The sequence below is a fragment of the Lonchura striata genome, chromosome 16 (genome assembly GCF_046129695.1).
Source record: "Lonchura striata isolate bLonStr1 chromosome 16, bLonStr1.mat, whole genome shotgun sequence".
NCBI classification, from domain to species: Eukaryota; Metazoa; Chordata; class Aves; order Passeriformes; family Estrildidae; genus Lonchura; species Lonchura striata.
In genome coordinates, this window is record NC_134618.1 from 2,769,543 (window position 1) to 2,783,830 (window position 14,288).

General features: G+C 58.1%; 1 protein-coding gene across 1 annotated transcript in view; it reads right to left on the minus strand.

Moving 5' to 3' along the window:
- Positions 1-528: 528 nt before the first annotated feature.
- Positions 529-14,288, minus strand: part of CAPN15 (calpain 15) — a 55,235-nt gene continuing 41,475 nt past the window's right edge. Inside the window, exons 6-16 of the mRNA XM_077786782.1 lie at positions 12,185-13,679; positions 8,639-8,847; positions 8,072-8,255; positions 5,166-5,389; positions 4,195-4,320; positions 3,402-3,554; positions 3,091-3,252; positions 2,227-2,453; positions 1,868-2,028; positions 1,423-1,601; positions 529-1,130 (exon numbers count right to left, since the gene is read on the minus strand). Coding sequence (XP_077642908.1) covers positions 953-1,130; positions 1,423-1,601; positions 1,868-2,028; positions 2,227-2,453; positions 3,091-3,252; positions 3,402-3,554; positions 4,195-4,320; positions 5,166-5,389; positions 8,072-8,255; positions 8,639-8,847; positions 12,185-13,679 — 3,298 coding nt within the window. The 3' untranslated portion in view covers positions 529-952. The remainder of the gene's footprint in view (positions 1,131-1,422; positions 1,602-1,867; positions 2,029-2,226; positions 2,454-3,090; positions 3,253-3,401; positions 3,555-4,194; positions 4,321-5,165; positions 5,390-8,071; positions 8,256-8,638; positions 8,848-12,184; positions 13,680-14,288) is intronic.

Consider the following 14,288-nt stretch of genomic DNA (forward strand, 5'->3'; position numbering starts at 1 on the left):
CCCCTTCCCCAGCACATGGACTCGTGGTAACTCCAGGGAAGTGCTCCCTGGCCCCAGGTCTGTACCTGCTGCCCACCTTCCCTCAGCGGGGCACAGGAGGGGCCCACAGGGCAGTGCCAGGGGGCTGAGCCCAGCTCGGGCCATGGCTTCTGTCCAGGCACTGCTCCCGCCGGCCGCCTTTGCATAGTAACACTTGTGTGACAGGGAGAGCGGCCCCGGGCCGCAGCCCCCGCCAGCAGCACCCCAAGGCCCTGCTCCCCACCCGGAGCCGAGCAGGAAGTGGCGAGTTTCACCCCAATTACAGCAAAACCCCCTCAGCAGCAGCTTTCTGCGACAACCCTGTGCCCTCTCCCTGCCAGCCCCAGCACCCAGGATGGGCGGGGGGTCCCTGGCATGGGTGGCGCCATGGCAGTGGGACCCTGGCACTCCCCAGCCCAACCTCAGCACCACGCTGGTCCTGGCAGCAGACAAAGGGGGCAACAAGACAGCGGGAAGGGCCTGGGGACAGACGGAGCTTCACACAGACGGACAGACATCAGAGGTATATTCTGCTTTTTGCAGCGCCAGTGCCCTGGCGCCACGGGAAGGGGCAGAGTCCTGAGCGTGGTGCCTGGGAAGGGTCTTGACAGCAACCTCCAGCCCCTCCCTCTCCCCCAGCCCCCGGGGTGGGCAGAGGGCACCGGGCCCAGCACAGGACCGGGGCAGGTGGGATCCTGAGATGGCCCATGCCCCCAGCCGCTCCTTGTAAAGTGCGTGGGGGCAGCAGTGCCAGGGCAGCAGGCAGGGCTGGTGCTGGCCCTGAGAACTCGCCCCGGCCCCGCGGCGTGGGGCAAAGTGCTGGGGCTGCCACTCCAGCTGTGCCCACAGCTCAGCGCTGGTGGCTCGGGGGCACTCCGGGCCAGAGGCTCGGTGACAGGAACGGGGCAGCAGGGCGGGGAAGGGGAGGCTTTCGTCATAGGGGCCGGGGGCCATGCAGCCCAGCGACCTCGGGCGTGAGCAGCGGGTTGTGAGTGCCCTTCGTCAGCATCCAGTCATTGAGGAAGGCCTGGGTGGCTTTGCGGTGCGCCAGGCGGTGCGTGATGGAGAAGCCGGCGTTACCCTCCAGCTGGGACAGGATCACCAACACCTGCCTGTGGAGAGAGCCAGAGGCTCAGGGCAGCAGCCTCCTCTACCCCTGCAATGCCACCTCTGCCCCAGCAATCCTACCTGTCCTGGCAATCCGATCTCTGCCCCAGGAATCCCACCTCTGCCCCAAGAATCCCACCTTTGCCCTGGCAATCCCACCTCTGTCCTGAAAATCCCATCTCTGCCCCAGCAATCCCACCCTGTCCATGCCTCCCTGCCAGCCCTGGCTCTGCCTTTCTCCCAGCCTCATGGCAGCCCCATGGCAGCCCCCGTGACCCACCCCTGCCTACCCCAGACCTGTGCAGGGGGGGGACGCTGTCCTGTGTCTTGAGGCTGCCGCGCGTGGACACGACGTTGAAGCTGTCGGTGCAGTCGCACTGCACGTGCAGATAGGACTTGGGGTGCCGGTTCTCCACCACCACGATGAGCCCTGCCCAGCCGTGGGTCAGGTAGTAGCAGGTCATCCCCTCACGGCCCTGGGGCAGACAGCAGGGAAGAAGATGAATCCTCTGGGCACCCCTGTCCCCAAATCAAAACCTCTGCACTGGCATCTTCCACTCTAGCCAAGGGCAGCCCATCTGCTGGGGTGCCCCGCGCTGCCCCAAGGAACAAAGGAGGTGGGCAGCCAGGGGTGGCAACCAGAGCTGGCACAGCCTTGCCCAAGGGCCCCACAGGCCCAGGCTCCCTCTGGCAGCATCACCCCTCTCCCCACTGCAGCCCCCACCCTGTGCCCCCCACCCACCTCGTGGCGCTCGCCCTTGTTCTCGGTCAGCAGGATGATGGCATCTGCCAGCGTGGTGGGCTGTGCCTCCACCTGCTCCACCATCACCAGGCGGGAGCTGTAGATAGCCAGGATGTAGCTGGAATAATCAGTGGCTGGTCGGCTGCTGGTGGGACTTGAAGCTACATAGACACACAAAGGAATGGGGATCAGGGAACTGTCACCAAGCCCACAACCTGTCACAATCCCCAGGAGCATGGTGCTCCAGGGTTGATGCATGTGCAACATCAAACAGGCAACCTCCACCCTCAAGAAGGTCCCCATGAGGAGGACCGAGGGCTTTGGCACCTCACTCCCCCAGGACCCCTCCATGCCCTCACCCTGGGCAGCAGGGCCGGCCAGGGCAGCGCTCCAGTGGTTGAAGGCACAGCACACGACGGCGTATTCGCCCGGCTCCAGCATCACGTCGCAGTTGACGAACTTCTTGACGGCTCGCTTGCTGTGGGCCATCAGCCGGCCCAGGCTCAGCTTGTTCCCACTGGTGAAGGTGGCCCGGAAAACCATGATGCACAAGTCCAGCAAGTGGCTGTCCACCGTGTCCGACCTCCTGTGTCAGGGAGGAAGGGTCACACGTCACCCAAGACACAGGCAGCAGATCGAGGGAACAGCTATCCCACTGCCCCAAATATCCAGCCCCAGGAACCAGCCATGTACTCAGGAGCTGGGTTCCAGCTAAACATGAGCAGTTCCCCAGATTTGGAGAGAGGATGATAGGTGCCCATCCCTGAGCTCTGTGACACTGGGAGATGCCATGTGGGAGATGCCAATGTGTTTGGATTTCTTTTGGGTCCACAGAAACAGAATTGTGCAATCATAAATGTTGGGAAAGTCCTTTAAAAACATCAAGACCATTAACCCAGCGCTGACAAGGTCACCACTAACCCATGTCCCCAGGTGCCACATCCATAAGGTTTAAATCCTTCCAGGGATCGGGACTCCATCACTGCCCTGGGTAGCTGTGCCAGGGCCTGAGCACCCTTTCAGTGAAGAAATTTTCCCCAATATCCAAACTAAACCTCCCCTGGTGCAACTTGAGGCTGTTTACCCTTGTCCTGTCTGAAAGCAGAGCCTGACCCCTACCTGGCTGCACTCTCCTGTCAGGAGTTGTGCAGAGCCACAAGGTCCCCTCTGAGCCTCCCTTTCTCCAAGCTGAGCCCCCCATTTTGCTGCCCTGCCTAGCTCACCTGCTGCCCTCCTGGAAGAGGGCAAACTCCAGAGCTGCGCGTTCCAACACCGTCAGCGACGTCACTGTCACCGGCCCGTTGGCCTTGTTGGGGAACACGCCCTGCACACGCACCTCGTGCCAGTCCGAATGGAGTTTGCAGATATCCACGGAGTCAAAATACCTGTGGGGAAACCGGGCTCAGTCCCATGCTGCAGGACACCCACATTCCCTAGGGATGACCGGTCCCACCTGCCCCATCATGACCCCACGTCCCGTTTTCCATTCCTGCCCTGTTCCCTGCCCCACGGCTCTGCTCTGGTGGTGCCATACTTGATGAAGTCGCTGTACTCCATCCAGAAGACGCCCTCGCTGCTGCCATGGGGCATCAGGTCGTGGCGCAGAGGGAGCGGCCAGTGCGGCCACTCGTCCGACCAGCTGCCATTCCAGGAGAAGCGGCCCCAGGGATTCCGGAGACGCAGTAACCTGGGGGAAGGGGAAAAGTCAGAGACCCAGGAGGGAGGGGAGATCCAGCCTGCCCCCCACAAAGGACACCCTGTCACTCCCGCCTTACAAAGCCCTCACAGGATCCCAGAACTAATGTGTCACCCACATCATGGCCCCAGATGTCCCTGTCCTGTGGCTCTGGTCCTGCTGCTGCTCCCTCTGCCCTTCCCTGCCCAAAGGGGCTCAGCCAGGTGCTGTGGGGAAGGAGCTCAGCAGGGGAGAGGCTGCTGAGAGTGACATGGCTGAAAATACAGCTTCCTACAGCAGCCAGCTGTCAGGGTGGCACCCACTTCTCTCCCACTTCCATTCAAAGGTGAGCACTATGCTCTGAGCACCTCACCGAAGTGAGAACTCAACTCAGTCCTCTGTGTCTTGTGAGACCAAGTGAAACGTTCCACCCCTGGACATAGAGGCAGCACCAGGCAAGGACAGCTCATATGATATCAACATTTATGTGACACCCTAGGATGTTGTCATCCTTGCTGGCCATGAGGATGGGACACCAAAGAGTCCCCAAGGTCCTGTTCACCATATCCTCAGTTATCTGTCCCCAGGTTTTCTGCTGGGTCTGCTGGCAGGAGCAGCTGCAGTGGCATGGCAGGCTCCAGCCTGAGCTCACCTGAAGCCCTGGACATCCCGCACGTCCAGGATGGAATAGGCGTGCCGGGGTCGGAGCCCCATGCTCTCGTAGGCCACATCATCCACCTTCATGTTGCCTCCGCCGCAGGACGCGCCCATGAGGAACCTGCACGGGGACAGCAAACCCTCGGGGTCCTGCCGTGGGGGAAGCTCATCCCTCTCTAACAAGGCATGGGACAGCTTCCTCCCAGGAGGCTCTTTGCAACAACACTGCTGGGATCAACAACACTCCCCAGGCAGTGCCCGGCCCCGCTGGCCAGAGCTCCCTCCCCTTGCCCACGTGCATGCTGAGCCCAGGCTCCGAGGAGAGCTGCTTTGCACTGGTAAGTATTGCCCCAAACCTCCCCCAATTTCTACCAGGTCCCAGGGTCCTGCACACTTCTGCTGGTTGGCAGAAAGCCGTGGAGAAAGGCAGGTGGTCCAGCAGCTAGACAAGTTGGCAGGGGTGAGGACACTATTTTGGGGCAGGTTTAGGGGGATGCCATGAGCTATCCATCCATGGGGCCACATACCCCAGCCTTCAGCCAACCCAGCTGCCCTCCTCCCCAAGTGATGAGCAGGAGGTCTCTGCTTTGGCTGTGCCCCCTCTAGACCAGAGCTAGTCAGGTGTCATTAGCAAAGATGTCACATATGGGTGGGAGACATGGGCAAGGTGAAGTATTCACACAACAGAAAAGCTCAAAGCAAAGTGGGCTCAGTGCCACTTCCTAACTCCTGCAAGACAATAGGAAGCATGGGAATTTCACAAGGCTCTTAATTTCATATGAGAATCACTCACAGGAGAAATAATTTCTTAGAGCTTCGAGTGGGAGCTCCACCAATGCTCTAGATGAGTGGCAAGGGTGGTGGACTCCGCCCCAGCTAATGCAGTAACCCCTCTCCTGAGCCTCTAAAGACAAGAATGCTCCCCCTCACCCCCTCTCCAGTGTCCCTGCTCCTGCCTCGTCTTACCCAGCCTCCTTAGAACTCAGCATTTTGGCCCAGATGAGGTCAGTGTCAATGGGCTCCTCGCGAGGGTTAGTGGAGCTGACCTGCAGCATCAGGCTCTCGCAGGGGGCCCCTGTGAGCGTGGCCAGGCCTTCGATGGCACGCCCGGCCTGCAGGGCGAAGTACGAACCGTGCAGCTTGGCCAGCGCCTTCTCGATGAGGGCCACCCACAGCTGCTTCCTCTGCGCCTGCAGAGACAGGGAGGGACACATCACCACCAGGCAGGACTGGGACAGCCATCTGGAACAGCAAGGCCATGCCAGGAGCTGGTCCCCTTGGCCATGGGTGACCCGTTCACTCTTTGCTCAGTGTCTTGTTTGCAGAGTTCAATTCCCCTTGGGAAGAAGTCCTGGAATGAACATCCAAGAGGACTGGATGCTGACAGAACTGCACTCTAGGGTGCCCAGCAATCAGGCTGGCAGGGTGTGTGCCCACCCTGAGCCCCTTCTGTCCACTTCAACCTGAACTTAGAATCATTTAATAATGGAAGAGGACACCAATGCTGACAGAGCTCAAATTTGGACAACGCTCTCAGGTGCAAGGTGGGATTGCTGGGGTGCCCTGTGCAGGGCCAGGAGTTGGACTCATGATCCTTGTGGGCCCCTTCCCACTCAGGACATTTAGGATTCTGTGGTGTAGAGCACATCTGGAACAGCTGCCTTTAACTCACACACCTCTGCAAACCCAAACCAACACCCCTCTTTGGCAGAGGAGGCTCCCCGGAGCGCAGATGGCCACAGGACTGATTGGATTCCACCCAGGCAACACAGACACTGCTTCAAGGACAAGCTCCAAAAACTTGGACTGGCAAAGTCCTCAACTCCAGCACAGGGAGTAACTACAAGGCCTAATTACAAAACACAAGTTTTTTTCCAGCAAATGGGGTTTGGTATCCGGTGCTTGGAGAGCAGCAGGGAAAATCACTGGTACATTGTGCCTGTGTGACTCACAGGTGGCAGCCAAGAGCTGGCAGAGGAAAGGAGGGCAGTGAAGATTTCTTTCTGACGGATAAAGAGAGCTTAAAAGTGCTTTTTGCTGGTTTTTGGGTCCCTCACTGAACAAAATCCATGTTGTTTATTTCTGCCTGATCCACAGCCAGGGAGCTCAGATAAGAGCCTGATTTTCTTTTATTTTTAAAACTCTGATTTTCCTTTTATATCCCCCACATCCAACTCCCACAGCTGAACACTCAGCAGAAAAATCTCATCACGATTCAGATGCCCCTGGAAACAGAGGCAAGGCAAGTCCAGCCCATGTGAAAACCTCCACATGGTTTTCTTTAAAAAACTCCAAAATCTTAAAGAAACTCCAAAAGCAGACTTGAAATTCATGAAAGATGGGAAAAAAAGGTAAAAACCAAGACAGGTAAATCTTATGCTGAAACAGCGAAATGCATCTGTATGCTTTGTCTACTGAGGCAGAATGTAGACACAAACTCCTTCTTCCCTACTCTGAAGTTTGAATCCTCTCCTGACATGGCTGTGTCTCAAAACCCAGAGGACTGGATTTGCAGAACGAAATCCAAGCCAGCAGTCCCAGTCCCTGTCTCTTCCTGACAGTGGTACTTTGTTTCCTTTAGCAGATTTTGCCCCCTGAGTTTCAACAGAGATGTTCTCAGTCTCCTTCATGGACATGATCCCAGCAAGAGCCCCTGGGGCTGCCAGGCAGGGCAGGGCACAGTGATGTCCTGGAGGGGCTGAGGGAGCTCCACTGACCTGGGCAGATGCCACCCCAGCGTGCTCAGAGTACCTGGGCACTGGCTGGGAACAGGCTGCTCCATGTGCCATCCCCTCCTTCTCCACAGGTCCTCCCTGGCACAGCCAAGCTGCCAGACCTCTCCTCAGAGGAAAGCAACAGCTTTCCCTCAGTCCCTCACAGTGCAAAACACAGGTTAAAGTGTTTTCCTTTTATATGAAGAATATGGGTGGCTTTCCCTGCAAGTGAAGTGGCTGTGGTGCAAGGAGTTAGGGAAAAGTAAATGTGAATGAAACTTCTCTACTGCGGCCTGGGAAATGCCAAAAGGGGTCTAAATAGATGGATATCATGGCCTCAAAGAGCTCAGCTGTTTTGAGGACACAGTAAAGAGCAGTGTCCTGAGCTGCAAACAGGGTGCAACCAGCGCTGGATCTTCCATTTGTGTCACAGCATGCCCTGGCAGCTCCGGGCTTGGGGCAGCTGGGAAGTACCTGCTGGGAAAGGAGCTGGGAGTGCTGCTTGGCAGCAGCTGAACATGAGTCAGATGTGCCCAGGTGGGCAAGGTCAATGACACCTGGCATGACAGGAAGGACGTTGAGGGGCTAGAATGTGTCCAGAGAAGGGAATGGAGCTGGGAAGTGTCAGGAGCACCAGGAGGGGCTGAGGGAGCTGGAAAGGGGCTCAGCCTGGAGAAAAGGAGGCTCAGGGAGACTTTGTGGCTCTGTACAACTCCTGACAGGAGAGGGCAGCCGGGGGGGGGTCAAGCTCTGCTCCCAGGGAACAGGGACAGGACAAGAGGAAACAGACTCAAGTTGCACCAAAGGAGGTTTAGCTTGGTTATTTGGCAAATTCCTTAATGAAATGTGGTCAGGCATTGGAATGGGCTGTCCAGGGCACTGGTGGAGCCCCTATCCCTGGGAGTGTCCAGAAAACAAGTCAATGTGGTGCTTTATGGCATGGTCTAGCGGGCAAGGGGTATTTAATCAGTGGTTGGACTGATGATGTTTGGGGCCTTTTCCAACCTCAGTGTCTCTATGACTCTAAATGCAGCACGAAGTAGGGGCCTCACATGAACCCCAGCAGTGCCTCTTCCCACTGCCTCTCCTGCGACAGTCTGGGATGAGCCTCCCTGAGTCCTGGGGCACTGCCCACCCCCGTCCTGCCGTGGCACTAACCTGGGAGAAGAGCAGGTACCCGCACTCATCGCAGGGCAGCATGTCATCCACCAGCACCGTGGTCCACGTGCCATCCTTGCACAGCCGCACCTGGTAGGCGCCCTCGGGGCACAGCGTCCTGGTGATCATCACCCTCTCCACCAGCTCGGGCCGCTCGGCCAGCACGGCCAGGGCGCTCAGGAACCTGCCGGGCAGGGGCGGCCTCAGCGCGGCACGGGTGGGCAGCACGGGAGAGAAGCACAGGAGGGCAGCACGGTGGGCAGCACGGGAGAGAAGCACAGGAGGGCAGCACGGGTGGGCAGCACGGGAGGGCAGCAGGGGCGGGCAGCACGGGAGAGAAGCACGGGAGGGCAGCACGGGAGGGCAGCATGGGAGGGCAGCAGGGGCGGGCAGCATGGGAGGGCAGCACAGGAGGGCAGTGCTGGGAGGGGGTGAGGCAGAGCATGGGCTACAGCCCGGGGGCATAAATGGGTTTGAGTAGGGCTGAGGGGGCCGAGCTGGAGCTGGAGGAAGAGGAGGGAAAGAGGGAAGGGGCGGGAGGGTGTAGCCCAGCTCACTCGGCCTTACCAGCAGTTTCCCAGCAGTCCCTGCAGGATGTCCGAGGGCCGCGGGGTGCGGAACACTGACCACTTCACTGAGCGGTCCTTGAAGATGCTGCAGCTGATCTCGTGGGGCCGCAGCCACTGCTTCACCCGCTGCTGCACGCTGTCACCTTCTGGGAACCCCACGGACTTGGGCCCGGGGGGGAAACTGTCGTCCACAAAATTGACTTTGTTCTGTGAGGGCAAAAGGCAAGGAGAGCATTAGTTGGAGCCACTTGGGACTGCGGGGCCTGGAGAGCCTCCCACTCCCCCCTGAGAGACAGCAGACCTCGCAGCCCTCCTGCCTGGACCAGACAGTCCCTTCCCAGCCCTGCACGGGGGCAGGACTACACTGGTGTCTGCTGGCAGCAGCAGAGATGCTTTTTGTGCTTCAGGTCCAGCATTCAGCCTTGCTTCAGGCTCACCTCTCCGGTTTCAGGCTCTGGGCTGTGACTCCGATCTGCCTTTTTCTATTGCACAGGAGCCTCCCTGGGCAGGGACCGTCTCACACTTTGTGCTGGTGCTAAAAGCTGGGCTGTGGGGGGCCTTGGCTGCCTCCATAAGCAGCAAAGCCTGCAAACAGCAAGGCTTCGAGGAGCCACCTGGCATGCAAACACACCTCAACCCAAGCCTCGTCCCTGCCCCGGAGGGGACAGCTGGGCTTGGCAGCCCTGTGACATCCCCCAGGCACGTCCAGGGGGAATGGGAGGGGCAGCTTTTGCAATTGCATTCAGCCAGACCACAACCAGGCAAGCAATTTCAGAATAAGGGTATCCCACGTCCCAGCCCTCCTGCAATAGCTGCTGTGTCATAAATAAATAGGATGGGTGGAAGGGCAGGTAATGCCATAGGCATTAACCACATGGATAGAAGCACAGAACTTCACCAAGTGGAGAAGGGTGGCTTTTTCAGTCTAACACAGGGTAAAATGAGAACAGGTGTTTCTTTGTTATTGTTAATTAAATTAAATTAAATTAAATTAAATTCTTTCAGCAAAAGCTGGCTCTGATTTAAATTAGCTTTACGCACACCAAATTAGTAGTTGACCTCCTCTTTTGTGGCAATCCTACCTGAATGCTTCCTTTGTGGTGCCTCATTTAGCAGCTCCAGCTCCTCTTTTACAGGAGGGTGTTTTTCAGCTAATAGCTGTCCTGCTCTTTCAGGGGAGCATCTCCCCCGGCAGCTGAGAAGCAGCCACCACTCCAGCAGCCTCAGTCACAGCCTGGCTGGGGACCTGGATGTGACCCATCTCTGCACATGGATCTCTGGGCTCTGCAGGAATTTGTTGTGCAGGGCCATAAGGACACGAGGGAGAGGATTCACGCCCTCTACTCTGCCCTTGTGAGACCTCAGTTTTGTCCATCTCTGGAGGACTCAGCATAAGAAAGATGTGGATCTGTTAGAACAGGTCCAGGGGACCCCATGGAGATGCTCTGTGGGCAGGATCCCCCCTGCTCTGGAGCCAGGCTGGGAGAGCTGGGGGTGTTCCCCTGGAGAAGGCTCTATGGAGACCTCAGAGCCCTTCCAGTGCCTAAAGGGGACTTATCAATAAGAGGGAAAGCAATTCTTCACATGGACAAGCAGTGATGGGACAAGGGGAATATTTTAAACTAAAAGGGGAGATATTTAGATTGGGTACTGGGGAAAAATTCTTCCCTGTGAGGGTGGGAAGGCCCTGGCACAAGCTGCCCAGGGAAGCTGTGGTTGCCCCATCTGTGGAAGTGTTCACGGCCAGTCTTGACAGGACTTGGACTAACCTAGTGTGGTGGAAGGTGAGCTGGGTTGGCAGGGTTGGAGTGAGATGAGCTTTAAGGTCCCCTCCAACCCAAACCATTCTGATTCTATGATTCCAGTGGAAGAGGTCAGCTCTGCACTGCTCCTCAACAGAAGAGAAAGGGTAAAACTAAAATAGGGACCACACACTGAGAAGAGCTGGAAAGGGCATCCCTGGAATAGCAGAGGAAGGAAAACCCACAGCAGGAGCTCAAGCAGAAATCCTGGCAGGGAGCAGCAAGAGGAGCTGCTCCGCATGACATGGAGCAGGGGACAACAGACAGAGGAGAACTTGGCCAGTGTGACTCCTCCAGGGGAAGGCTGAACAGCTGGGGCAGCTCGGAGGGACCTCACATGCCAGCCTGGCCAGGAGCACTGCGAGGGGCACCGAGAGCAGGGTGAGCACAGGACCGGGAGCAGCATCGTCCTTCCACTGCTGCCAGGCCTAACCTCACACCCAAAGAGTGTCAGAGCACACCTGGGGTTGGGGTGGAGGGGGATTTTTGGGAGATGGCCCACTCGGATCTAACGGTCCATTACGAGTGAGTTAAGGAGCACAACAGGCTCAGCTGAGGTTCTGGCTGAGCACTGCGGGACGGGGCAAGGCAGGCGCCCCTTCCTGGCAGTGCCACACGGCTCATTCAGCCTGGCCATCATCATGATTCATCCTTCAGGCCTGATTCCTGATGGAACAGATGTTCCCTGCCTACAAAAGAGGCTATTCACTTGCTTAAAAGACAGGGATAAGCAGAATCTGGGTCTCTGCTATAAAGACACCCACGCCTGTTAGGAAGGACATACAGCAATTTTAAAAAACCACAAGCCCAAACAAGATCATTCTCAGAGCTTCCCCTCTGAGCCAAACATCTCCGTTCCCTGGACTGTGCAGTGGAAATACAGGAATGGACATGATCCTCAGACCAGGCAGGAAATGCCTTGTCTGTACGTCAAAATGGGACTGCAACTCCCTTTCCATCTGGTCCAAAAGAGCTGGAGGGTTCCCCCAGAAAGAGGCCAGAGAAAGCAGCATTCACAGGAGCTTTTAATGCCATCCAGGGGAAAAAAATGAGGCCAACAGAGTGGTGTTTGAGGCTGAAACCCAACTGACTGGACCAGATACCTCACAGTGGGAAGGTGAGTGCTGGCACATACTCCTGAGACGTTCAGGTAGAGCTGGGCTACAGCTACAGCTCAGCTGGCCTCCTCAGAACAGGGGGAGCCATTTGTGCTGCTCCTCTGCATTTGCAACACCCAAACCAAGAATGCCAAGGCCCAGCCCATGGTTCTAAAACACCTGCAGTTGATGCCAGTGGCAGCAGTTCCTCTGCCTGCACTCTCATCCTGAGCCTCTGCTTGTTGCTTCCCAGATTTCCTGCATCCACAGACAGCAGTGCCACCAGCAAACCTGGACACACTCCCTGCCTTTCCCACCACTAGACACTGGAAGGTGGCACTGGAAGGAGATGGACTGACCACCTAAGGATGTCCCCTTCATCCCAGAAGTTCTCTCTCACTGATTTAAAACACCATTGGGTTTCAGAGTTAACAAGTTTAGCATTAGGTTTTAGACTTCCTCACCCTTGTACTAGGAGTGGGCTGTATGGGCTGTCTTGACCCCTGAGATTATTCTGCACCAAAATATGACATTTCAGTGCTCACAAACAGCATGCAGCTGTTGCAAGGGAAGATCCCTGGAACCCAAGGCATGGAAGGTGCTGCCCCAGACCTATGGGGAAGCCAGGAACAAGCAAGCACTCACCTCCTGGCAGAAGGTCACGATGTTTTCCCACAGGGCTTTGGCCTCGCCCTCATCCGTTTGCCTCCTCTTCTCCACGTGCATGCTCTCCCTCCTCTTGAGGGGCTTGAGGCCCTTGTGCTGGGCCACGTACTGCTGGGGCGTGTGGCAGGCGCCGCAGTACTTGGCCTTCATGTCGTTGAGCAGGGTGCAGGCAGGGCAGGCCCACTGGCCTGGCCGCTCCTGCCCGCCGGGCAGCGGGGCCGGGAAGAGCCGGGCGACCTTGCGCGCAGACGGGGCCTTGGCGCCGCAGGAGCAGCCGGCCCTGTCGCAGGCGCCGCAGTCGGGGCAGCGCGGGGCCGGCTCGCCCGGCGGGCCGTGCTCCTGGAAGCCGTGCAGCTTGGAGGAGCCGCACACCTTGCACTTCTGGGCCTGCGTGGGGTTCTTGAGGGTGCACTTGGAACAGGACCAGGTGGTGAAGTCAGGGCTGGAGGGGCTGCACGGGGTGAACCTCACAGAGTCCCCCACCACGTTGATGGTGTCGCTGCCTTTTTGGGTGCTGCAAACCTCGCACTTGCTGGCCCCGGCAGAGTTGAGCACGGAGCAGGAGCTGCACTTCCAGTGGGACGGACTGACCTCCATCTCCTCCTCCAGCACGCTCAGCCGTTTGTTGGACAGCAGGTCAGGGAAGCGTGTGGCAGGGGCAGCCCTGGCCTGACCTTGGGGAGAGCCCTTCTGCCCCATGGCGCCCGTGGCTGTGGGCTGGGAGCCTTCGGGGCCCGGCATCTGCAGCTGTGGGGGCACCTCCCGCCGGCTTCGGGGCACAGGGTTGTTCTGGAGCCCCGGGGAGAAGGGGCTGAAGGCTGGTATCTTCTGGACCTCTTGCTCCATAGCCACCGGGCCCTGGGTGGCCACGGCATCACCATCAGAGATCTCTGCGGAGACTAAAGGCTGCGGGGTGGAGGGGGTCATGTGGAATCCGGCCGGGGTGATGACTTCAGGGACGACCAGCGCCTCTGGTGGGATTTTGGGCAGGGAGAGCTTGCGTGGGCCACCACAGGCAGAGCAGGAGTTGGCCACAGGCGTGTTGTGCAGGGTGCAGCGCTGGCAAGCCCAGCCGCTCTCCAGCTCTGCTTCATCGGGGCTCTTCCCCTCTGAGTCCTCACCGCTGCTTTCTGCCTTGGCAGCCTCCTCCTTGGACGTGCCCTTGGGCTCCACCAGCACGGCAGGCTTGGGCAAGATGCCGTTGATGACGGGCAAGGGGGAGCCACTGGGTCCTGGCTCTGGGGTGAAGCCACACACCTCACAGGTTTCCTTGCCCAGAAAGTTCCTGAAGGTGCAGCGGGCACAGGCCCACTTCTGCTCCTCCACGCTGAGCCGCAGGATGTGGTTGAGGTCGGGCTTCTGGCGGGGGGCCTCGCAGATGGAGCACTGCCGCTGGCCCACGGGGTTCAGGAAGGTGCAGCGCGTGCAGGACCACTCGCGGACGGCAGCCATGGAGCCGGGAGAGTGAGAGTGGCTGCAAGAAAGAAGAACAGAGTGAGGCTGAGGCCAAGGCCACCCAATATGCAGAGGTGCCACGTGTTTCCTGGGCTGGCATAGCCAGGACCTTGCTTCCAGGAAGGGAACAACCATCCATCCAGTCACTGCTCAATTGGCACTTGCTCCTCTGGCACTGACAAATTCTCCAGGTGCATGGCAATGCATTGGCCTCCACCCAAAATGCTCCAGGAAGGGCAAAAGAAGTAGCCAGCACCCACTGACCCCATTCTCACAGTGGGGTTGTGCCCTGGTAAGCAAACACCATCTCTGTGCCCAACCCTGGCAACTTTGTGTGTCTGCAGGTCATTTGGAACTCTTTGGAGGAGGTGACACCCTGCTCTGCCTTCTTGCTGTTCCAGCATCAACTCTTTTCTCCTTCTCTACTCCATCCCACCTCTGTCTCACTTTCTGTTCCTGTCTCCCTCCTCTCCTTTCAGCTCCACACCACTTATCCACACTGGGATAACTGTGTTATCCCACACCAGACCCCACCAAGCCAAGGAAGGCAGGCTTTGGTGTGCAGAGGTGTTTCTACCTGGCTGTAGGTTTGGGGGCTGGAAGCTCACCAGCAGCTTCCAAGCTCAGC